Below are 24,710 nucleotides of genomic sequence, written 5' to 3'. Positions count from 1 at the left end.
TGTCAGCGAATACTGCAAACTCTGTCCCTGTCACCTGGACAGTGGCAGCAGGTGGTTTCAACTGGGCCGAGGGTCCCACCAGTGGCTGAGGCTCCTGCTGAGTGAGTGTCACCGGGGCCGAGCATTGCACACAGTGAGGGTAGGTGGAACCTGCAGGTAGCATAGCCGCACATGAGGTACAGGTTGCAAAATAAGCCTGTGCCTTGGCACCCTTGCTTTTTGCGGACGAAATGCTGTTGTCTCCTCTAGAGCAATCAGTGAGGGTATATAGCCAAAAGCAAATAGTGCGGCCGTACAGAGTAAATGTATACAATATAAGCATATAAATATACACTTCGGCACCCAGGGGGGCCAGCACCTAGTAACAGGTGCGGCTTACCGACCGCCCTCAACGGTTGTGTGACCACCAGATTCCCTGCCTGGGCCTCCCAGAGCTGTGGAGCTCGTCTCTGAAGTTCTCCAGCGTCAGAAGTGCTGATAGGAATGGCTGCCAGCGTTCTGAGAGGAGGAGGGAGCCGTGGGCGTGCCTCAGAAAGTGCGGGAATCTGGTGCCCCACGGTGCTCAGTGAGGGGGGAGGAGGATACTAAGTATGCTCCAGCCCTCAGCGTTGACGTCCAGTGCAGCGTCCCGCCCTTACCCCTGACTGGCAGGCCCGGGGGCGGGAGTATGCGGTACTAGGCCGCAAAAGCCGGGGACTAAAGTTATAAGCGCGGCCGGCAAACAAGCGCGGTCAGCGCGGTAGTCCCGGCGCACAAACACACCCAGCAGCTGCTGCAGCGTCCATTACACAGGCGCTCTATGCGCCGTCCCCAAGGGGACACAGAGTACCTCAGAGGAGCAGGGCCTGTCCCTGACGATACCCGGTCTCCTGTCCAGCAGATTCCCCCAGGGGCTGCGGAGGGAGCACAGTCCCAGTGCCTGGTGACCGGTTAGGATCCCACTTCACCCAGAGCCCCTAAGGGATGGGGAAGGAAAACAGCATGTGGCTCCAGCCTTTGTACCCGCAATGGGTACCTCAACCTTAACAGCACCGCCGACCAGAGTGGGGTGAGAAGGGAGCATGCCGGGGGCCCTGTTATGGGCCCTCTTTTCTTCCATCCGATAAAGTCAGCAGCTGCTGCTGACTAAATTGTGGAGCTTGCGTGCATGTGTGCCTCCTTCAACACAAAGCATAAAAACTGAGGAGCCCGTGATGCACGGGGGGGTGTATAGGCAGAGGGGAGGGGTTTACACTTTTAAGTGTAATACTTTGTGTGGCCTCCGGAGGCAGAAGCTATACACCCAATTGTCTGGGTCTCCCAATGGAGCGACAAAGAAAAAAATCTGTGCCTTAGTAGCTTTGCTCCTTGTGGACGACATGCCTTTGTCTCTTAGGAGAGTGACCACTGAGGGTATATAGGAAAAGGGTATACAGCCTTTCCAAACAGATATATATATATATCTATTATATATATATATCTATTATATATATATATATATATATATATATATATATATATATATATATATATATATATATATATATATATATATATATATATATATATATATATATATATATATTATATATATATTATATATATATATATATATATATCCATCCATCCCGGCACCCTAGGGGGACCAGCACCATGACCGGTGTGGCTTACCAACCGCTAACGAGCGGAGTGTGTCCTCCAGATTCCCTGTCGTGGATCCCCCGGAGCTGCAGAGCTTTGCTGCTGAGTAGCATCCACCGACAGAATGCTAAAAATGGCTGCCGGAGCTCTCAGGGGGGGTGTGGAGCCGAGGGCGGCGCCAGCAAAGAGCGGGAATCTGGAGTCCCCACAGTGGTCAATGAGGGGGGAGGGAAACATGCAGGATGCTCCAGCCCTCAAAGCCGACGTCATGTCGGCAATCCCGCCCTAACCCCTGACAGGCAGGCTCGGGGGCGGGATTTTTCGCGACTAGGCCGCGGTGAAGCCGGGGACTAAATTTAAGGCCGTGCCCGACAAGCAGGCACGGTCGGCGCGGAAGTCCGCCGAAAAGACAACGGACGGAACTACCGCGGCTACCGGGGATAAGGTGCGACCCTCTCTGTACAGTCCCCACATGGGGACACAGAGTACCTTCCAGTTGCAGGGCCCGGTCCCTGGGGGTGAAGAAGCTCCGGTCCGGCAGGTTCCACCAGGGGCTGCGGATGGAGCACGGTCCCAGCTCATGGATGACCGCTTAGGATCCCACTTCTCCCAGAGCCGCATAAGGGATGGTGAAGGAGACGGCATGTGGCTCCAGCCTCCGTACCTGCAATGGGTACCTCAACCTTAACAACACCGCCGACATAATGGGGTGAGAAGGGAACATGCCGGGGACCCCATCGGGGTCCTCTTTTCTTCCATCCGACATAACTATGTATGAGAATGCATGAGTGGATGTGTGCCTCCTTCCACACAAAGCAAAAAACTGAGGAGCCCGTGATCCACGGGAGGGTGTATAGGCAGAGGGGAGGGGTTACACTTTTTTAAAAGTGTAATACTTTGTGTGGCCTCCAGAGGCAGAAGCTATACACCCAATTGTCTGGGTCTCCCAATGGAGCGACAAAGAAATCACAGTTTTATCATCACGAGATCATATCAATAGTGACACCACTGGAATTAGGGTCTCTGCCCCTAACATTATGCTTCTCGCAGATTAGGAGGCAAAATCCTGGTGACAGATTCTCTGTAAAGAACTTTCCTGCCAAATATCTTTATTACTAGAAGCAACGAAGAACCTTTTTGGCTATGTGCACACATTGAGTTTTTGGTGCAGAAATTTTCTGCATCTTCTGGCAGAAAAACGCACAAAAAAGCAGGCTTTTTTGGTGCATTTTTGTGCCATGCTTTTTTTTAATAAAGTCAATTGGTGGAAAAAAAAAGCAGGAAAAACCACGCCAACAATTGACATGCTGCATATTATTTTCGGTACCAATATGCAAGGAAAAAATTAAGCAACGTGCGCACAGCACTAGCGAATTCTTATTGACTTTGCTGGCGTAAGGATAGCCATGAATGTAGACATGCAGATTTGTGAGAACTCTGCACCAAGTCTGCATAAAAAAGAAGGGAATTTTGTTTACTTACCGTAAATTCCTTTTCTTCTAGCTCTAATTGGGAGACCCAGACAATTGGGTGTATAGGCTATGCCTCCGGAGGCCGCACAAAGTATTACACTCAAAAGTGTTAAGCCCCTCCCCTTCTGCCTATACACCCCCCGTGCTCCCACGGGCTCCTCAGTTTTGGTGCAAAAGCAAGAAGGAGGAAAAAATTATAAACTGGTTTAAAGTAACTTCAATCCGAAGGAATATCGGAGAACTGAAACCATTCAACATGAACAACATGTGTACACAAAAAAAACAGGGGCGGGCGCTGGGTCTCCCAATTAGAGCTAGAAGAAAAGGAATTTACGGTAAGTAAACAAAATTCCCTTCTTCTTTGTCGCTCTATTGGGAGACCCAGACAATTGGGACGTCCAAAAGCAGTCCCTGGGTGGGTAAAATAATACCTCGTAAGAGAGCCGTAAAACGGCCCTTTCCTACAGGTGGGCAACCGCCGCCTGAAGGACTCGTCTACCTAAGCTGGCATCCGCCGAAGCATAGGTATGCACCTGATAGTGTTTCGTGAAAGTGTGCAGGCTCGACCAGGTAGCCGCCTGACACACCTGCTGAGCCGTAGCCTGGTGCCTCAAAGCCCAGGACGCGCCCACGGCTCTGGTAGAATGGGCCTTCAGCCCTGAGGGAACCGGAAGCCCAGCCGAACGGTAAGCTTCGATAATTGGCTCCTTGATCCACCGAGCCAGGGTTGATTTGGAAGCCTGTGACCCTTTACGCTGGCCAGCGACAAGGACAAAGAGTGCATCCGAGCGGCGCAGGGGCGCCGTACGAGAAGTGTAGAGTCTGAGTGCTCTCACCAAATCTAACAAGTGCAAATCCTTTTCACATTGGTGAACTGGATGAGGATAAAAAGAAGGTAAGGAAATATCCTGATTGAGATGAAAGGGGGATACCACCTTAGGGAGAAATTCCGGAACCGGACGTAGAACCACCTTGTCCTGGTGAAACACCAGGAAAGGGGCTTGGCACGACAATGCTGCTAGCTCAGACACTCTCCGAAGGGAAGTGACTGCTACTAGAAAAACCACTTTCTGCGAAAGTCGTGAGAGGGAAATATCTCTCATTGGCTCGAATGGTGGTTTCTGAAGAACCATCAGCACCCTGTTTAGATCCCAGGGTTCTAACGGCCGCTTGTAAGGAGGAACTATGTGACAAACCCCCTGCAGGAACGTGCGTACCTGTGGAAGTCTGGCTAGGCGCTTCTGGAAAAACACAGAGAGCGCTGAGACTTGTCCCTTAAGGGAGCCGAGCGACAAACCCTTTTCCAGTCCAGATTGAAGGAAGGACAGAAAAGTAGGTAATGCAAATGGCCAGGGAGAAAAACCCTGAGCAGAGCACCACGACAGAAAAATTTTCCACGTCTTGTGATAGATCTTGGCGGACGTTGGTTTCCTAGCCTGTCTCCTAGTGGCAATGACGTCTTGAGATAACCCTGGAGACGCTAGGATCCAGGACTCAATGGCCACACAGTCAGGTTGAGGGCCGCAGAATTCAGATGGAAAAACGGCCCTTGAGATAGCAAGTCTGTTCGGTCTGGTAGTGCCCACGGTTGGCCGACCGTGAGATGCCACAGATCCGGGTACCACGACCTCCTCGGCCAGTCTGGAGCGACGAGGATGGCGCGGCGGCAGTCGGCCCTGATCTTGCGTAACACTCTGGGCAACAGTGCCAGCGGAGGAAACACATAAGGGAGCTGAAACTGCGACCAATCCTGAACTAAGGCGTCTGCCGCCATAGCTCTGGGATCTTGAGACCGTGCCATGAACATTGGTACCTTGTTGTTGTGCCGGGACGCCATGAGGTCGACGTCCGGCACCCCCCAGTGGCAACAGATCTCCTGAAACACGTCCGGGTGAAGGGACCATTCCCCTGCGTCCATGCCCTGGTGACTGAGATAATCTGCTTCCCAGTTTTCCACGCCTGGGATGTGAACTGCGGATATGGTGGAGGCCGTGGCTTCCACCCACATCAAAATCCGCCGGACTTCCTGGAAGGCTTGCCGGCTGCGTGTGCCGCCTTGGTGGTTGATGTATGCCACCGCTGTGTAATTGTCCGACTGAATTCGGATCTGCTTGCCTTCCAGCCACTGCTGGAACGCTTTCAGGGCAAGATACACTGCCCGTATTTCCAGAACATTGATCTGAATCGAGGACTCTTGCTGGGTCCACGTACCCTGAGCCCTGTGGTGGAGAAAAACCGCTCCCCACCCTGACAGACTCGCGTCCGTCGTGACTACTTCCCAGGATGGGGGTAGGAAGGATTTCCCCTTCGATAATGAAGTGGGAAGAAGCCACCACCGAAGGGAAGCTTTGGTCGCCTGAGAAAGGGAGACGGTCCTGTCGAGGGACGTCGACTACTTGTCCCATTTGCGTAGGATGTCCCATTGAAGGGGACGCAGGTGAGACGGCGCGAAAGGGACTGCCTCCATTGCTGCCACCATCTTCCCCAGGAAGTGCATGAAGCGCCTCAAGGGGTGTGACTGGCCTTGAAGGAGAGATTGTACCCCTTTCTGTAGTGACTGCTGCTTGATCAGCGGAAGCTTCACTATCGCTGAGAGGGTATGAAACTCCATGCCAAGATACGTCAGTGATTGGGCCGGTGTCAGATTTGACTTTGGAAAATTGATGATCCACCCGAAACCCTGGAGAGTCTCCAGGGTAGCGTCGAGGCTGCGTTGGCATGCCTCTTGAGAGGTGCCTTGATTAGCAGATCGTCCAAGTACGGGATCACCGAGTAACCCTGCAAGTGTAGGAGCGCTACTACAGTAGCCATAACCTTGGTAAAAACCCGTGGGGCTGTTGCCAGGCCGAACAGCAGTGCCACGAACTGTAGGTGTTCGTTTCCTATGGCGAAGCGCAAGAAGCGCTGGTGTTCTGGAGCAATCGGTACGTGGAGATAAGCATCTTTGATATCGATCGATGCAAGGAAATCTCCTTGGGACATTAAAGCGATGACGGAGCGGAGGGATTCCATCCTGAACCGTCTGGCTTTTACGTGTTTGTTGAGCAGTTTCAGGTCCAGGACCGGGCGGAAAGACCCGTCCTTCTTTGGGACTACAAACAAGTTGGAGTAAAAACCGTGGCTCAGTTGCTGGAGAGGAACAGGGATCACCACTCCTTCTACCTTCAGAGTGCGCAGCGCCTGCAGAAGAGCCTCGGCTCGCTCGGGAGGCGGGGATGACCTGAAGAATCGAGTCGGGGGACGAGAGGTGAACTCTATCTTGTAACCGTGAGACAGAATGTCTCTCACCCAGCGGTCTTTTATTTGTGGCAGCCAGGTGTCGCAAAAGCGGGAGAGCCTGCCACCGACCGAGGATGCTGCTAGATGAGGTCGAAAGTCATGAGGAAGCCGCTTTGTTAGCGGCGCCTCCGGTGGTCTTTTTAGGACGTGACTTAGACCGCCATGCATCAGAGTTCCTTTGTTCTTTCTGAGACCTTTTGGACGAGGAGAATTGGGACCTGCCCTCGCCCCGAAAGGACCGAAACCTCGACTGCCCTCTCCTCTGTTGGGGTATGTTCTGTTTGGGCTGGGGTAAGGATGTATCCTTTCCCTTGGATTGTTTGATGATTTCATCCAAACGCTCGCCAAACAGCCTGTCGCCAGAAATTGGCAAACTGGTTAAGCGCTTTTTGGAAGCAGAATCTGCCTTCCATTCCCGTAGCCACAAGGCCCTGCGGAGTACCACCGAATTGGCGGCCGCAACCGCCGTACGGCTCGCAGAGTCCAGGACAGCATTAATAGCGTAAGACGCAAATGCCGAGGTCTGGGTGGTAATGGATGCCACTTGTGGCGCGGACGTGCATGTGGCTGCTTCAATTTGCGCTTGACCTGCTGAGATAGCTTGTAGCGCCCATACGGCTGCGAATGCTGGGGCAAAAGAAGCTCCGATAGCTTCATAGATGGATTTCAACCAGAGCTCCATCTGCCCGTCAGTGGCATCTTTGAGCGAGGCCCCATCTTCCACTGCAAGTATGGATCTAGCCGCCAGTCTGGAGATTGGAGGATCCACTTTGGGACACTGAGTCCAACCTTTAACCACGTCAGGGGGAAAAAGATAACGTGTATCCTTAAGGCGCTTAGAAAAAACGCTTATCTGGACAAGCATGGTGATTCTGGACTGCCTCTCTGAAATCAGAGTGGTCTAGAAACATACTCGGTGTACGCTTGGGGAACCTGAAACGGAATTTCTCCTGCTGAGAAGCTGACTCCTCCGCCGGAGGAGTTGAGGGAGAAATATCCAGCATTTGATTGATGGACGCAATAAGATCGTTCACTATGGCGTCCCCGTCTGGAGTATTAAGATTGAGAGCGCCCTCAGGATCAGAATCCTGATCAGCTGTCTCCGCATCATCAACCAGAGATTCCCCCCGCTGAGACCCTGAACAATATGATGTCGAGGGAAATTCTAAGCGAGCCCGCTTAGTCGGTCTGGGACTGGGGTCTAAGTCAGAACCCTCAGCCTGGGATGTATGAGATACCCCGGGAGGACATTGTTGGTCCAACTGAGGGGGGCCAGGGAACAATGATTCAACAGAGTCCCTGTGCTGAGATACCGGCCTGGACTGCAAGGCTTCTAGTATCTTAGCCATAGTCTCAGAGAGTTTTGCAAACTCAGTCCCCGTCACCTGGACAGTGTCAACAGGTGGCTCCCCCTGGGCCCCTCTTAGCAGAGGCTCTGGCTGAAGAAGTGCCACAGGGGCCGAACATTGCACACAATGAGGGTCAGTGGGACCTGCCGGCAGCTGGGTCGTACAAGCAGCGCAGGCAGCATAATAAGCCTGTGTTTTGGCACCCCTGCCTTTGTGGGCGCCATGCTATTGTTTTCCCTGAGTAACACAATAGGGTATATAGCCAGAATGAACTGTGCTCATACAGTGAAAGAGTATACTATAAACAAATAATGTATCAATACACTACAGCACCATGGGGCTAGCACCAACAGGTGCTGCTTACCACCCGCTTTAAAGCGGTTGTGAGGCCACCAGAGACCGTGTCTGGGTCTCCCAGGGTTTATCCCTCTCTGCAGCGTTGGAGGAGCTGACAGGAATGGCTGCGGCGTCCTGACGAGAGGAGGGAGCCGTGGGCGTGGCCGAGAAAGTGCGGGAACTGGTGCTCACACTGTGCACAGTGAGGGGGGTGGAGAATGGAAATCATACTCCAGCCCTCAGTGCTGCTCGTTCCGTGCAGCGTCCCGCCCTTCCCCTGCCTGTCAGGGCTGGGGGCGGGAGAAAAGGAAACTAGGCCGCAAGAAAGCCGGGGACTCGAGTATAAGCGTGGCCGCCGTAAAAGCGTGGCCGGCGCCGAAGTCCCCGGCGAACTACAAGTCCCAGCCGCGCCGCAGTGGCAGTTAGCGCGGTAGCCCCTACATATAAACACACTCAGCGACGCTGAGTGTGTAATGGCACAGTTTAACCCGGTCAGCGCCGCGGTCCCCGGTGCACTAGCACACCCAGCAAAGCTGAGGTGTTGCCGTGCGCGGTCCCCACAGGGATACAGAGTACCTTCAAGTAGCAGGGCCATGTCCCTGAACGGTACCCGGCTCCTATCCAGCAGGCTCCACAGGAGTTGTGGATGAAGCACGGTCTCAGTGCCTGGAGACCGATAGGATCCCACTTCGCCCAGAGCCCTGAGGGGGATGGGGAAGGAAAACAGCATGTGGGCTCCAGCCTCCGTACCCGCAATGGATACCTCAACCTTAACAACACCGCCGACAAGAGTGGGGTGAGAAGGGAGCATGCTGGGGGCCCTATATGGGCCCACTTTTCTTCCATCCGACCTGGTCAGCAGCTGCTGCTGACCAATCTGTGGAGCTATGTGTGCAGGTCTGCCTCCTTCGCACAAAGCAATAAAACTGAGGAGCCCGTGGGAGCACGGGGGGGTGTATAGGCAGAAGGGGAGGGGCTTAACACTTTTGAGTGTAATACTTTGTGCGGCCTCCGGAGGCATAGCCTATACACCCAATTGTCTGGGTCTCCCAATAGAGCGACAAAGAAAACGCACTGTACGCACATAGCCTTATTATGTATTTCCATATATATTATCTAACCTAGAAGTATCAATTATAAATTGTTAGCCTTACTAAATCTTAAAAAGCAAAGTCTATTTGCTATGGTGGATAATAAAGCCCATTTATCATAGGGGAAAAAAATAACCCTTCTATGCTTACCTTCTTAACCAGACACATGGCTATATTCAGGTTGTCCATCTCCACAGCCATATGTAGGGGGGATCTTCCACTCTTGCGTTCGGCAGCGTTGACTTCAGCTCCACTTGTCACCAGCTGCTCCAGACATATCCCACATTTTACTTTAACAGCCCAGTGAACCGGATATAAACCTGGAAAAGTTGTACAGATGTCATATATGACCTGGTTCAGATTTAAGACATATGTAGCTCAACAGGACATCAATTCTTAGGAATGGACAAAAGAGTAATTCGTTATTTCCCATTCCCATGCAGCAGGGAATATGTGGAGGTCCGCAGCATCCACCGCTGATAACTTTTACCTATGTTATTCATACTGCTGCATAAAAGTAAAAGCCCCTGTAGATATCCATACTACAATCTAAAGCAGTATCTACCCACTTTCCTATTTAAGTACGTTCTTGTGACTTATGCATTGAATCATGTACTGATAAACGACAATTATTCTCCTTTAGACCGGTGTTACACTTGTGAGTCTCACATCGCATCACCCGGCACGGCTGCACACTCTCCGGATCGGAGTGAGTCAGCTGCATGTCCGGAGAGCGGCAGGCCGTGCCGGGTGATGCGATGCGAGACTCGCAAGTGTGAATCCAGCCTTATAAAGGAGGCACAGAAATATTTTGGAAGAAAAACATTAAGAAAAAATGGTGACAATTATACAACAATATTTCAATGGAGGAACATTTAATCCATACAGGGATGTAATACAGACCCATAGGGACTCTGTGTGCCGCTATATAGGGTCACTGTACACTGCTTTTCTATGTTAAAAACTCACAAACCCTCCCTTTAAAACAACTGCATTTATATAATAATTGATGTAAAGCTTTTTACCCCATTAGATTTTTAAAGGCAACTTGGCAACCGTTTCATGCTGCCATAACCCCAAACTGCATGAAAGTGTCAGACTCTCTCATTGCAGTAAACAAGTTTTAGTCTAAAACTCGGAGGTGATTGACAGATCTATCTCAGTACAAATAGAAAACCCCTGTCAATCAAGCTCATGCAGGTGGAGAGACACTAGAAAGAAGCCGTACGACTCCCTCCCCAAGCCCGGTGGTTGCTTTTCATGTTGCTTGTGGCTGGGGCAATGCTGGTAGGATCCTATTACGTAAAGGTGAAAAATATTCATAAGGGGAAACAGATAATTTGGATGGTAGCCCACACCCACTGCTTACCATTGTAGTCTGGCATGTTCAGAAGATTTTTGTATTTTGAAAATGTATTTTCCAAGAGGACCTGAAGCATTTTCACATCTCCAGCTTGAACAGCCAGGTGAAGCACGGAGTTCCCATAGCCATCAAGAATGGTGGGGTCTGTGCCAGCTTTTAGCAGAATGTTAACTGTCTGGTACTGCTTGGTGATTACTGCAAGGTGCAGAGGAGTCTATGTAACAAGAAACAGGACAATAACAGATATTTACATCTTCCGTAATACAGGGAAACTGGAGCTGTAGATCAGACTTTCATCACAGAGCTGCAGAACCGGCACAAAACACAGGTTGTTGCAAATGGCAGCCTTTCTTCTCATTATCAGATCACAAAGATAGCATCATATGATAGATCTACTGTTTACAGATTTTTGGATAGTGGCGTTCAGGTTTGGAGGCATTTTATATACCTGCATGTCGAAAATGAGCTAATTCACTAAGGAAAATTCTGGCACCTACATCCTCTGAAAAAAACAAAACTTGCCACAGTGTTAAAGGGAATGTCAGGTGCAATATGCATCCAGAACCACGAGCAGTTCTGGGTGTATATTGCTAATCCCTGCCTAACTATCCCTGTATACACTAGCATAGATAAAGAGATCTTTAGCAAAAGTATTTCTAAAGAGCCTTTATGATATGCTAATGAGCACAGGGATCAGTCACAAGGGCATTACTTCCCTCGCCAGGTCCGCCCTCTTACCATAGTAGCACGCCCACAGGGGTGTGCTAACATGCTATTTAATGCCCAGCGACAGCAGCATAGATGCACGTACCTGCCCGTTGTCACCGCCTCCGAACACCAGGTTTAGGGTCAGTGTGGCATGATCAGAAGTTCCGGCACTTCCGGTCAGGCGCACTGGACCTCTCTGAAGCCAGGATGAAACTAGACCCTGCACTCATTACCATATCTTAATGGATCTTTAGAAATGCTTTCTCTTTATCTATGCTACTAGATTAAATTCATTGATCCATTAAATTTTTAACTAATCTAGGATTAAAAAAAAAAAATATGTGGTTTGTGTGTAGGAAAGGAAAAAACAATCAATAAAGAAACAAACCCTGCATGCACTACTTTCATCAGTTTCTCAGATCAGACTCACCTATTACAAAAGTCAATGGATGCGTAAAAAACGAAATCACATGCAAGTTACCATCCATAAGTCAGGCATTTTTCACCAACACATTAAACATAGAAAGAAAAGAAACAGTATGTGGCCTCCCTTCTGGCTGTCTCGCACCCCTACAATCCAATCTAAACTATGCTGCCCGGCTCATCCACCTGTCCCCCCCGCTACTCCCCGACCTCTCCTCTCTGCCAATCTCTTCACTGGCTTCCCATTTAACAACGGCTCCAGTTCAAAACCCTCACCATGACATACAAAGCCATCCACAACATGTTTCCTCCCTACATCTGTGACCTAGTCTCCCGGTACTTGCCTGCACGTAACCTTCGATCCTCACAAGATGTCCTTCTCTACTCCCCTCTCCTCTCCTCTTCCCACCATCGCATCCAAGATTTCTCCCGTGCCTCCCCCATATTCTGGAATGCTCTGCCACAACATAACAGACTCTCGCCTACCTTGACAAGCTTCAAAAGGAACCTGAAGACCCACCTCTTCCGACAAGCCTACAACCTGCCGTAACCCTCAGTCTGATACAGCGCGCAAAACCAGCTCTACCGTAACCTTCTGTATCCTCACCTATCCCTTGTAAACTGTGAGCCCTCGTGGGCAGGGACCTCTCTTCTCCTGTACCTGTCTGTGCCTTGTATTTTTTATGATTATTGTACTTGTCCTTATTTTGTATACCCCTTTCACATGTAAAGCGCCATGGAATAAATGGCGCAATAATAATAAATAATAATTATTATTTAGTAAGCTGCTCATGTAATAATGGATGGTGAAATGGAAGTATGGATGGATGAAGCATTTTTTCTGGATGTAAAATGGACAATTTTGCTCACGCTAATGTAAATACAACTAAACACATATGGATGGAATAAGAATGAGAATACAAATGTATCAATAAGGAGTCTTGGCTTGAAGGATCAAAGATTTGGGATTCAATGAGGAGTTGAATAATTGCTTCCGCATGGATTTGGCATAAATTTATATCACAAGGTAGGCCAACTAATAGGTGGTAAATTACAATACACAGTCTAACGATGCCACCGATATATCAAACAGAATGAGCCACCACGAGAAACTGACGCATTTTAAGACAGTCTACTCTGTGATAACAATTAAACAGTTTTGATTAAGTCACCCTAATGATTTTTTTGTTTATTTTTTTCACAGTTTGCAGCCGTCTGTCCTAATGAAGCCATAGGAAATGTGTATTTGTCGCTCTACTGTCTGTTCAGAGTGCGGCAGATTGTAGTGCACTTCTGGAATAGTGACGGGCCACTCGTATATAACAAGGTTGGTAGCTTTTCCTATTCATTAAAGTGAGCGCTCACCTGACAATACAGGCGGGGATATGTGGAGAGTTAAGTCAGAGGAACCCATCATGAAAAAGTGTTCAAGGAAAAAAATAAAATAAAATGTAAAATTAGATGGGCAGAAAACCAGGCGTACCTGGTGAAGGTTGTTGCATATATTGAAGATCTGCTGATTCGGCACGCTTCGTAAGACATCTATCAGCTGCTGAACGACAACGGTCCGCCCATGTATGATGGCTAGATGAAGCGGTCTGGGGAATGAACATACTGTATTAATAGTTATAATAGAAAATATAAACATCTTCACTGCATGTGTAGTAGTATCAAAGCATTAAAGACAAGGAGAACTTCTTACGTGTCTCCATTCAGATCGCGAGTAGCCGTTAAGGGTCTCTGTACGGCCAACAACATGCGGGGGTCTGCAGACACTGCATAGTCCATTAAGGCTCTGGATGTGCGCTGAGCTAGAGTCAGCATTCTCATGTTGCATACATGAGCTGTGATTGGGAAAAAAATAAAAAAATAAATTCGATTGCGGAGAATATGAAGTAGAGCTAAAATATGCATCTAGAGCTGGTTGTATTTTATAATAAGTAATGGTAAAGAAATCTGTAAGGGACCACCATATAATAGGCCCGATCATTGGCATCAGATATGAGTGTGTGCTCCATACCCTGGTGTGCGCCGCTCTGATAATCTGTATGTGGAGACACTGAGCTTTCTGCTGGTGAGCTGGTTGGGGGCTCTTCTTTTTTCAGGTTTGCCATTAGTTTTGATGAATCACTAAAGTCAGATGAGGAGTCGTTTATATTGTACCCCCCACTCTGGTAAGACCCTCCAGTGTGTGTGTAGTATGAAGGGAGCATGCCTCCATATGAAAAATTCATTTGGTTTCCTAAAATGTAAACACATACAAAATTAACTTATTTTTAAGAACTTTTCAGAAATGGGTATTGTCGGTTAGTGTTGGCAAATACAGGCAATGCTGCAATTCACGGCTTAATAAATGCTTCACCAATTCTAGAGATAAACACTTACAATACAATTAAAAAAAAAGTATGAAATATTTCACGTTCCCCAAAATAGTTCTCTCAAAACAGCAGCTCTGCGCACAGATAAAAGAAGGGAATTTTGTTTACTTACCGTAAATTCCTTTTCTTCTAGCTCCAATTGGGAGACCCAGACAATTGGGTGTATAGGCTATGCCTCCGGAGGCCACACAAAGTATTACACTAAAAGTGTAAAGCCCCTCCCCTTCTGCCTATACACCCCCCGTGCTCCCACGGGCTCCTCAGTTTTGGTGCAAAAGCAAGAAGGAGGAAAAAATTATAAACTGGTTTAAAGTAAATTCAATCCGAAGGAATATCGGAGAACTGAAACCATTCAACATGAACAACATGTGTACACAAAAAAACAGGGGCGGGTGCTGGGTCTCCCAATTGGAGCTAGAAGAAAAGGAATTTACGGTAAGTAAACAAAATTCCCTTCTTCTTTGTCGCTCCATTGGGAGACCCAGACAATTGGGACGTCCAAAAGCAGTCCCTGGGTGGGTAAATAATACCTCATAATAGAGCCGTAACGGCTCCGTCCTACAGGTGGGCAACCGCCGCCTGAAGGACTCGCCTACCTAGGCTGGCATCTGCCGAAGCATAGGTATGCACCTGATAGTGTTTCGTGAAAGTGTGCAGGCTCGACCAGGTAGCTGCCTGACACACCTGCTGAGCCGTAGCCTGGTGCCGCAAGGCCCAGGACGCTCCCACGGCCCTGGTAGAATGGGCCTTCAGCCCTGAGGGAACCGGAAGCCCCGAGGAACGATAAGCTTCGAGAATTGGTTCCTTGATCCACCGAGCCAGGGTTGATTTGGAAGCTTGTGTCCCTTTACGCTGGCCAGCAACAAGGACAAAGAGTGCATCCGAGCGGCGCAGGGGCGCCGTACGAGAAATGTACAATCTGAGTGCTCTCACCAGATCTAACAAGTGCAAACCCTTTTCACATTGGTGAACTGGATGAGGACAAAAAGAGGGTAAGGAGATATCCTGATTGAGATGAAAGGGGGATACCACCTTAGGGAGAAATTCCGGAACCGGACGCAGAACCACCTTATCCTGGTGAAACACCAGGAAAGGGGCTTTGCATGACAACGCTGCTAGCTCCGACACTCTCCGAAGTGAAGTGACTGCTACTAGGAAAACTACTTTCTGCGAAAGGCGTGAGAGAGAGAAATATCCCTCATTGGCTCGAACGGTGGTTTCTGAAGAACCATCAGCACCCTGTTCAGATCCCAGGGTTCTAACGGACGCTTGTAAGGAGGGACGATGTGACAAACCCCCTGCAGGAACGTGCGTACCTGTGGAAGTCTGGCAAGGCGCTTCTGAAAAAACACAGAGAGCGCAGAGACTTGTCCCTTAAGGGAGCCGAGCGACAAACCCTTTTCCAATCCGGATTGAAGGAAGGACAGAAAAGTGGGCAAGGCAAATGGCCAGGGAGAAAAACCCTGAGCAGAGCACCACGACAGGAATATTTTCCACGTCCTGTGGTAGATCTTGGCGGACGTTGGTTTCCTAGCCTGTCTCATAGTGGCAATGACCTCTTGAGATAACCCTGAAGACGCTAGGATCCAGGACTCAATGGCCACACAGTCAGGTTGAGGGCCGCAGAATTCAGATGGAAAAACGGCCCTTGAGACAGCAAGTCTGGTCGGTCTGGTAGTGCCCACGGTTGGCCCACCGTGAGATGCCACATATCCGGATACCACGACCTCCTCGGCCAGTCTGGAGCGACGAGGATGGCGCGGCGGCAGTCGGCCCTGATCTTGCGTAACACTCTGGGCAACAGTGCCAGAGGAGGAAACACATAAGGGAGTTGAAACTGCGACCAATCCTGAACTAAGGCGTCCGCCGCCAGAGCTCTGTGATCGTGAGATCGTGCCATGAATGCCGTGACCTTGTTGTTGTGCCGGGACGCCATTAGGTCGACATCCGGCATCCCCCAGCGGCAACAGATCTCCTGAAACACGTCCGGGTGAAGGGACCATTCCCCTGCGTCCATGCCCTGGCGACTGAGAAAGTCTGCTTCCCAGTTTTCTACGCCCGGGATGTGAACTGCGGAGATGGTGGAGGCCGTGGCTTCCACCCACATCAAAATCCGCCGGACTTCCTGGAAGGCTTGCCGACTGCGTGTTCCGCCTTGGTGGTTGAAGTAAGCCACCGCTGTGGAGTTGTCCGACTGAATTCGGATCTGCTTGCCTTCCAGCCACTGCTGGAACGCTTTTAGGGCAAGATACACTGCCCTGATCTCCAGAACATTGATCTGAAGGGAGGACTCTTGCTGAGTCCACGTACCCTGAGCCCTGTGGTGGAGAAAGACTGCTCCCCACCCTGACAGACTCGCGTCCGTCGTGACCACCGCCCAGGATGGGGGTAGGAAGGATTTCCCCTTCGATAATGAAGTGGGAAGAAGCCACCACCGAAGGGAAGCTTTGGTTGCCTGAGAGAGGGAGACGTTCCTGTCGAGGGACGTCGACTTCCTGTCCCATTTGCATAGGATGTCCCATTGAAGAGGACGCAGGTGAGACTGCGCGAAAGGGACTGCCTCCATTGCTGCCACCATCTTCCCCAGGAAGTGCATGAGGCGCCTCAAGGGGTGTGACTGACCTTGAAGGAGAGATTGCACCCCTGTCTGTAGTGACCGCTGTTTGTTCAGCGGGAGCATCACCATCGCTGAGAGGGTATGAAACTCCATGCCAAGATATGTCAGCGATTGGGCCGGTGTCAGATTTGACTTTGGAAAATTGATGATCCACCCGAAACTCTGGAGAGTCTCCAGAGTAGCGTTGAGGCTGTGTTGGCATGCCTCTTGAGAGGGTGCCTTGACCAGCAGATCGTCTAAGTAAGGTATCACCGAGTGACCCTGAGAGTGGAGGACCGCAACTACTGTAGCCATGACCTTGGTGAAAACCCGTGGGGCTGTCGCCAGGCCGAACAGCAGTGCCGCGAACTGAAGGTGTTCGTCTCCTATGGCGAAGCGCAGGAAGCGCTGATGCTCTGGAGCAATCGGTACGTGGAGATAAGCATCTTTGATATCGATCGATGCAAGGAAATCTCCTTGGGACATTGAGGCGATGACGGAGCGGAGGGATTCCATCCGGAACCGCCTGGTCTTTACGTGTTTGTTGAGCAGTTTTAGGTCCAGGACAGGACGGAAAGACCCGTCCTTCTTTGGAACCACAAACAGGTTGGAGTAGAAACCGTGACCCTGTTGCTGAAGAGGAACCGGGACCACCACTCCTTCTGCCTTCAGAGTGCCCACCGCCTGCAGAAGAGCATCGGCTCGCTCGGGAGGCGGAGATGTTCTGAAGAATCGAGTCGGAGGACGAGAGCTGAACTCTATCCTGTAACCGTGAGACAGAATGTCTCTCACCCAACGGTCTTTTACCTGTGGCAGCCAGATGTCGCAAAAGCGGGAGAGCCTGCCACCGACCGAGGATGCGGTGTGAGGAGGCCGTAAGTCATGAGGAAGCCGCCTTGGTAGCGGCACCTCCGGCGGTCTTTTTAGGGCGTGACTTAGACCGCCATGAATCGGAGTTCCTCTGATCCTTCTGAGGCCTTTTGGACGAGGAGAATTGGGACCTGCCCGCACCCCGAAAGGACCGAAACCTCGACTGTCCCCTCCTCTGTTGGGGTATGTTTGGTTTGGCCTGGGGTAAGGATGTTTCCTTTCCCTTGGATTGTTTGATGATTTCATCCAATCTCTCACCAAACAAACGGTCGCCAGAAAATGGCAAACTGGTTAAGCACTTTTTGGAAGCTGAATCTGCCTTCCATTCCCGTAGCCACAAGGCCCTGCGTATTGCCACCGAATTGTCGGCTGCAACCGCCGTACGGCTCGCAGAGTCCAGGACAGCATTAATAGCGTAGGACGCAAATGCCGACGTTTGAGAGGTTATGGACGCCACTTGCGGCGCAGATGTACGTGTGAGTGCGTCAATTTGCGCTTGACCCGCTGAGATAGCTTGGAGTGCCCATACGGCCGCGAATGCTGGAGCAAAAGACGCGCCGATAGCTTCATAGATGGATTTCAACCAGAGCTCCATCTGTCTGTCAGTGGCATCCTTGAGTGAAGCCCCATCTTCAACTGCAACTATGGATCTAGCCGCCAGTCTGGAGATTGGAGGATCCACCTTGGGACACTGAGTCCAGCCCTTGACCACGTCAGGGGGGAAGGGATAACGTGTATCCTTAAGGCGCTTGGAAAAACGCTTATCTGGACAAGCTCGGTGTTTCTGGACTGCCTCTCTGAAGTCAGAATGGTCCAGATACATACTCGTTGTACGCTTGGGAAACCTGAAACGGAATTTCTCCTGCTGAGAAACTGACTCCTCTACTGGAGGAGCTGAGGGAGAAATATCCAACATTTGATTGATGGACGCGATAAGATCATTCACTATGGCGTCCCCATCAGGAGTATCAAGGTTGAGAGCGGCCTCAGGATCAGAATCCTGATCAGCTACCTCCGCTTCATCATACAGAGAGTCCTCCCGCTGAGACCCTGAACAATGTGATGATGTCGAGGGAATTTCCCAGCGAGCTCGCTTAGGCGGTCTGGGGCTGCGGTCCGTGTCAGAGACCTCACCCTGGGATCTATGAGACACCCCGGGAGGACATTGTTGTTCCAACTGAGGGGGACCAGGTAGCAATGATTCCACAGTGCCCATGGTCTGAGATACCGGTCTGGACTGCAAGGCTTCTAGTATCTTGGCCATAGTCTCAGAAAGTCTATCAGTAAAAACTGCAAACTCCGTCCCTGTCACCTGGACAGTGTTAGCAGGTGGTTCCCCCTGGGCCCCCCTTAGCAGAGGCTCCGGCTGAGTAAGTGCCACAGGGGCCGAGCATTGCACACAATGTGGGTCAGTGGAACCTGCCGGTAGTATAGCCGTACATGCGGCGCAGGCAGCATAGTAAGCCTGTGCTTTGGCACCCTTGCTTCTTGTGGACGACATGCTGTTGTCTCCTCTGAGCAATCCAGGAGGGTATATAGCCAAAAATCAATCTTGCACCATACAGTGTAAAGTATATCCTATAATCATATAATCTATAAGTACACTTCTGCACTAGTGGGGCCAGCACCTCAGGTGCTGCTTACCGCCCGCTCAAAAGCGGTTGTGTGGTCACCAGAATCCCTGCCTGGGTCTCCCAGAGCTTGTCTCCCCTCTCCAGTGTCAGAAGAGCTGACAGGAATGGCTGCCGGCGTCCTGAGGAGAGGAGGGGGCCGTGGGCGTGCCCTAGAAAGTGCGGGAATCTGGTGCCCCACTGTGCACAGTGAGGGGGGTGGAGTATGCAAAGCATGTTCCAGCCCTCAGTGCTGACGTCCTGTACAGCGTCCCGTCCTTCCCCTGACTGGCAGGTCTGGGGGCGGGAAAAGAGTGAGACTAGGCCGCAAAAGCCGGGGACTAAAGTTATAAGCGCGGCCGGCGTATAAGCGCGGTCGGCGCGGTAGTCCCCGGCGTACTAACATTCCCAGCCGCGCTGCAGTGTGAAATGGCAGCGCGCGGTCAGCGCGGTAGTCCCCAGTAAACTAACACACCCAGCCACGCTGCAGTGTGTGATGGCACAAGCGCGGTCAGCGCTGCGGTCCCCGGTGCACTAACACACCCAGCAATGCTGGAGTGTTTCTGTGCGCGGTCCCCACTGGGACACAGAGTACCTCAAAGTAGCAGGGCCTGTCCCTGACGATACTCGGCTCCTTGTCCAGCAGAGTCCCCAGGAGCTGTGGATGGAGCACGGTCTCAGTGCCTGGAGACCGATTAGGATCCCACTTCACCCAGAGCCCTAAAGGGGATGGGGAAGGAAAACAGCATGTGGGCTCCAGCCTCCGTACCCGCAATGGATACCTCAACCTTAACAACACCGCCGACAAGAGTGGGGTGAGAAGGGAGCATGCTGGGGGCCCTGTTATGGGCCCTCTTTTCTTCCATCCGACATAGTCAGCAGCTGCTGCTGACTAAGCTGTGGAGCTATGCGTGGATGTCTGCCTCCTTCGCACAAAGTATGAAAACTGAGGAGCCCGTGGGAGCACGGGGGGTGTATAGGCAGAAGGGGAGGGGCTTTACACTTTTAGTGTAATACTTTGTGTGGCCTCCGGAGGCATAGCCTATACACCCAATTGTCTGGGTCTCCCAATGGAGCGACAAAGAAAATATAAATAAATAAAAAAAAAAAAAAAAGACAGTCAGTTTCAAGGATGGAAAAATAAAAATAAGTTATTGATCTCAGAAAATGACAACATATTTATTTTGAGATATGTGAGGCCCAATTCACAAAAACTGAACATACCACCTCCAAGACCGAATGTTCCCGATCCGCCTCCTGCACCACCCATGGGAGCTCCGCCTCCAAAGTGATTTAGTGATGGCAAGTCTTTCCTTCGTTTTCTTTCCACTTCTTCTATGTCTGCAAATAATGAAAAAGTGGTAATTTTTCATTGCTTGTTAAATACAAAAGCATTTGCACTGGGGGAAAAAAATAATAGGCCCCCTACACGTAATAATGGGAATACATGCAATTAAACAAAAGTTGATTTAGGAAGATAATACAAGTCTAACGTTGGCTCAGAAAGACACCTCCTCTAATAGATCTGCCATAGAGACGTGAATATAGGGAGGCTACCTTGCTCTATTGGGTAATATGTGAACTGCTTGGAGTCGCTAACATCTCCTCCACGTTTCCTCTTCAGCTGCAAGAACACGGTGACTGGACGGTCAATTTTCTGTTTGTGGTATGGAGGAGTTCGGAAAACAATGGCATACTGGATAAACAAAAAGGATCAGTCAGTCTGTATCATCATTGGCTGTTACTGAAGCTACTTGTTCTATATTTCATGTACTTGTTTGTGTTACCAGTAAACTGTTCTTAAAAGGGGTTCTCTGAAAATGAGAAAAAATAAAAAGGGCATCCCTGGTATAATTGAAACTGCAGCCCGTCCTGGTCATGTGTCAGTAAAGATTGCAGACTGAAGATGTATAGCTCCCAAGACCTGTGTGTCAACTGACAAGTGCTGTATCATACATACCTCAGTCAGAGGCAGGGTGTATAGGCTGTCATAGATGAAGAAATATTGCTCCTTCACAAAACACAACACATTTATCCCCAGGTTCATTCTCCTCAATGTTTATTTGTTTTTCTGTTGGGCGGTCAGTCTCTGTGCATTACTATAAAGCTGTAGGGGGTGCAGCTGAAGAGCTCATCAAGCACAATATGGATTAAAAGGTTTCCTCACACTTCAGAGTCAATAGCTGAGGGATGGGATACAGCTCATGAGCTGAAATGCATTAACTGTATATCTCCAGTCTGCAGCACGTCCTGACACGTGACTAGGACATGGCTGTAGTTTCAATTATATCAGGGACACCATTTCATTTCAATCTCAGAGAACCCCTTTAATAACATATAAAAAATGCAGATACTGATGAATAGTAAGTTGCTATGCAGGTTTTAAAAAGGCTATACCCCTATAAACCAAAAAATAGCCTATACAAAATATATAATAATGAAAGCTTATTAATAATTAAAAAACAAGATAAAAAGCAATGGAGGTAGTGCGAAGTGCACCACAAAACGGCACGGCAAGGGACAATAAACAAAATATCTAAAAAAAAATCTCTCAAGAAAATCACAAAATTGCCGTCCACACACCCCTGATGAAGGCTACACGCCGAAACACATGTAGGGTCCTGGTGTAGTTACGGCAATAAGTGTGACATGCCCTCAGGCAAACACTTATTCATTTAGGTATATACCATCTTAATATACTACTGTGCTCTGCCTGTCTATTGTTCTCTGTTATCACCCCCTCTTTGATAAAGCAACACCGAGTAAGCTACATAGTTTAAGGTAATTTTTCTCAATCATTTTCATGCACTTTACTATGACTATTGATATCTACAAACTAAAACTTAACCATAACACTTTTCTAAACATTATTTTGTAGTTTGTGCAATTATCAATTTATTATTGTTGATATACAGGTATAATATATTCGGGTGTGTACTGTTATTTATGCTTTATATCTCATATATTGTAACCATTGGTTTATATTGATGTTGTTTGTACTCCCTCTTGCATAATATTATATATTTGCTAAAACATTACATATTTGGAGTATATATCACCATCTTTTGTAATTTTCTTAAAATATCTCAAAAAAATATATCTCATTGTTCCTTGCCATGCCATTTTGTGGTGCACTTTGCACTACCTTCATTGCTTTTTATCTTGTTTTTTTTAATTATTCATTAATAAACTTTCATTATTATATATTTTGTATTGGCTATTTTTTAGTTTGTAGGGGTATATACGTTCAATTATTATAGCCATTTCCATTTAACTGTATGGGGTATGCAATGATGCATTGACACCAATGGACACTACGTTTTATATTCCCCTGTGTGACAAAACTGTGGTATTTATTAGGTTATAAAGGGTGTAACAAGGATAGGGAATTAGGAACTTACCTGTTTGTGGACATCAGTTGGTGAGAAATCCCCAAGAGCTTGCCATCCATTTTCATCATCTTCATAAAATCGCACTTCTATATCATCTGTAATAAGTAGGAATCCACATGAAGATAAACAAAACCCAGTGAGAAAATGCCCCCTTTGATTGCCCATGGATAAAAACCCCCCCAAAAAACTAATATAATATCATTCTAAAGATCGTTGGATGAATACATGCAATAGGTAATATGATATGAAAAATAATCTATGAGAGAAAATGTTCAAATTTAGGGAGATTTTCATTAGAAGAACGAAGCTCTGACTGCAACAGCTTTGTATGCGAGTTATTTTAAAAGGGGTTGTGCACTACCGGTCCACCCCCTGCTTAATCGATTCAGCGCCTCACATCCAATAAAAACACTGGATACGCCTCACCTGCAGCACTGCCATTCCAGCAACACTACTGCTCCTGGTGGTCGACGTGACATTGTTGAGTCACAAGACTGTTGCAGCCAATCAGCAATCAACTGAATATCACATCACCCCACCTGCAGTGCTGCCCATGCAGTGATGTTGGCGCTGCCGTTTCCAGTGGATGAGTATCCAGTGATTTTTTATTTTCTATTGGGCACTAAATTGAATAAGCAGCAGCGATGAGCGAGCACTACCATGATCAGGTCCTAGGTACTCATTAACAGTGGTTAATGATCAGATGGGTGCAACTTGGGTACCAGAGTATAATGAAGTCAATGGGAAACTCCGCTTCCTACTGGGGGAAGAGGAATCAATGGTGGAGATCGCCGCCCAATATGTCACCACATGTCATAAGCTGAGGGGAACCTAAGACCCCTAAATGGACTGTCAGAGCCCAAATTGTGCCCCCCAACTCCCCATAACCCTGATCCCCTCCCACCACACTTACTGTATTTCTCTTGCTTTGGCAACACTAATTGTATTTTGGTCCTGCCAATAAAGCATATTTGAATTTGAATTTGAATTTGAACTTGAGCATTTTTGCAGAAGATTGCCCGAAAAAGATGCTAGAGTTCCCCATTGACTTCCATTACACTCTGGTACCCAAGTCACACCCATCTGGTCATTAACCACTCTTCATAAGCACTGGAGCATGGCAGTGCTTGCTCATCACTACTTAACAGGTATTGCACACCAGTTAACAACCCCTTTAAATGTTAATGTGCTAGCTAACTGAATACGGTTATATATTCACCCTTTGAAAACCACTGATTTGCCTTTTTAAGACAGTCATTTAAAGATCCTTATTCCTCCACACTGCCTTGTTATGCCGCTGAGGGTGGATAGTGTCAGGTGCACGGTGAGTGGCTGCTCAGGCCACAGGTGGTGTTAGCACTGATCAATAGTAACAAGGGCATCATTTTTCAAATTATACAGATTATTTTTTTTTTTTTTTTTAGAAATAGAAGCAAATCAGAAGCGACCTGCATTTACCACTAACAAAGTACAATGTGTCACAAAAAAATAAGATTTCAAAATTACAAAAGAGTGACACATGGTAGAGTTGAAAAAAAAATGGTCTCGGCCGCAAAGGCAAAAAATGGCTCCGTCACCATATGGCCTGAAAGTGAAATTTAGACGTGGCAGGTACAGTCAGGTGACTGGATCAGTCCATCATCGATGGCACACCAAACTGGTCACATGATCACACTTGCTAGTCATAATGGGAGAATATCGATTCCGGTCTGGTGTAGGCCCCAGAAAACGAGCAGGGGAACATGGCTGGTATTACACAATAATCATTCTGTCACCTTGTACTGAGGCCAGAAACTCCACCAAAACTCAATATTAAAGGGGTTGTCCACTACTCTGACAACCCCTACTCAATCTGTACGTTTACCACTTTTCTTTTTTTTGATGGGGGGTGGAGTGGAGGGGTAAAAAAATCAGAGTTCACAGAGATGAATAATCCTTTCAGGCTAGGCTTATAACGGTGTTGCGATCTGTTCTGCCGGGCTTATATAGTGAGGATCTTTACATTTCAGAATGTGGACATTTTTTTTGCTTGTGTTTCGCTTTCTACATTGTGATAAAATTGGTGGATGGAGACCTCTCAAATTCAGGGAGTAAACTGCCTTATCGCACCTTTCTGCACTTTATCACACAGCAGGTACACCTCATCTCCTCCCTTCACAGAGCCCGATATCTTGTCCATCCTGGAAATGCGCAGATTGGAGGCCCCAGGAGATTCTGCGAAGA

At 48.7% G+C, this 24,710-nt stretch overlaps 1 protein-coding gene across 3 annotated transcripts in view; it reads right to left on the bottom strand.

The window, feature by feature from the left end:
• NFKB2 (nuclear factor kappa B subunit 2) overlaps positions 1–24,710 on the bottom strand; it is an 81,318-nt gene that overhangs the window by 27,555 nt on the left and 29,053 nt on the right. For 2 of the 3 annotated variants that reach the window (XM_075348895.1, XM_075348893.1), the window contains exons 8-16: positions 24,597–24,701; positions 22,497–22,582; positions 20,653–20,791; positions 20,320–20,436; positions 13,662–13,883; positions 13,344–13,485; positions 13,125–13,239; positions 10,517–10,724; positions 9,298–9,467 (exon numbers count right to left, since the gene is read on the bottom strand). In XM_075348895.1, coding sequence (XP_075205010.1) covers positions 9,298–9,467; positions 10,517–10,724; positions 13,125–13,239; positions 13,344–13,485; positions 13,662–13,883; positions 20,320–20,436; positions 20,653–20,791; positions 22,497–22,582; positions 24,597–24,701 — 1,304 coding nt within the window. The remainder of the gene's footprint in view (positions 1–9,297; positions 9,468–10,516; positions 10,725–13,124; positions 13,240–13,343; positions 13,486–13,661; positions 13,884–20,319; positions 20,437–20,652; positions 20,792–22,496; positions 22,583–24,596; positions 24,702–24,710) is intronic. The other variant, XM_075348894.1, reaches the window with a different exon arrangement.

The sequence above is a fragment of the Anomaloglossus baeobatrachus genome, chromosome 5 (genome assembly GCF_048569485.1).
Source record: "Anomaloglossus baeobatrachus isolate aAnoBae1 chromosome 5, aAnoBae1.hap1, whole genome shotgun sequence".
In the NCBI taxonomy this organism is placed as follows: domain Eukaryota; kingdom Metazoa; phylum Chordata; class Amphibia; order Anura; family Aromobatidae; genus Anomaloglossus; species Anomaloglossus baeobatrachus.
Note: the sequence above shows the minus strand (reverse complement) of the source record. Positions and strands in the feature narration are given on the sequence as shown.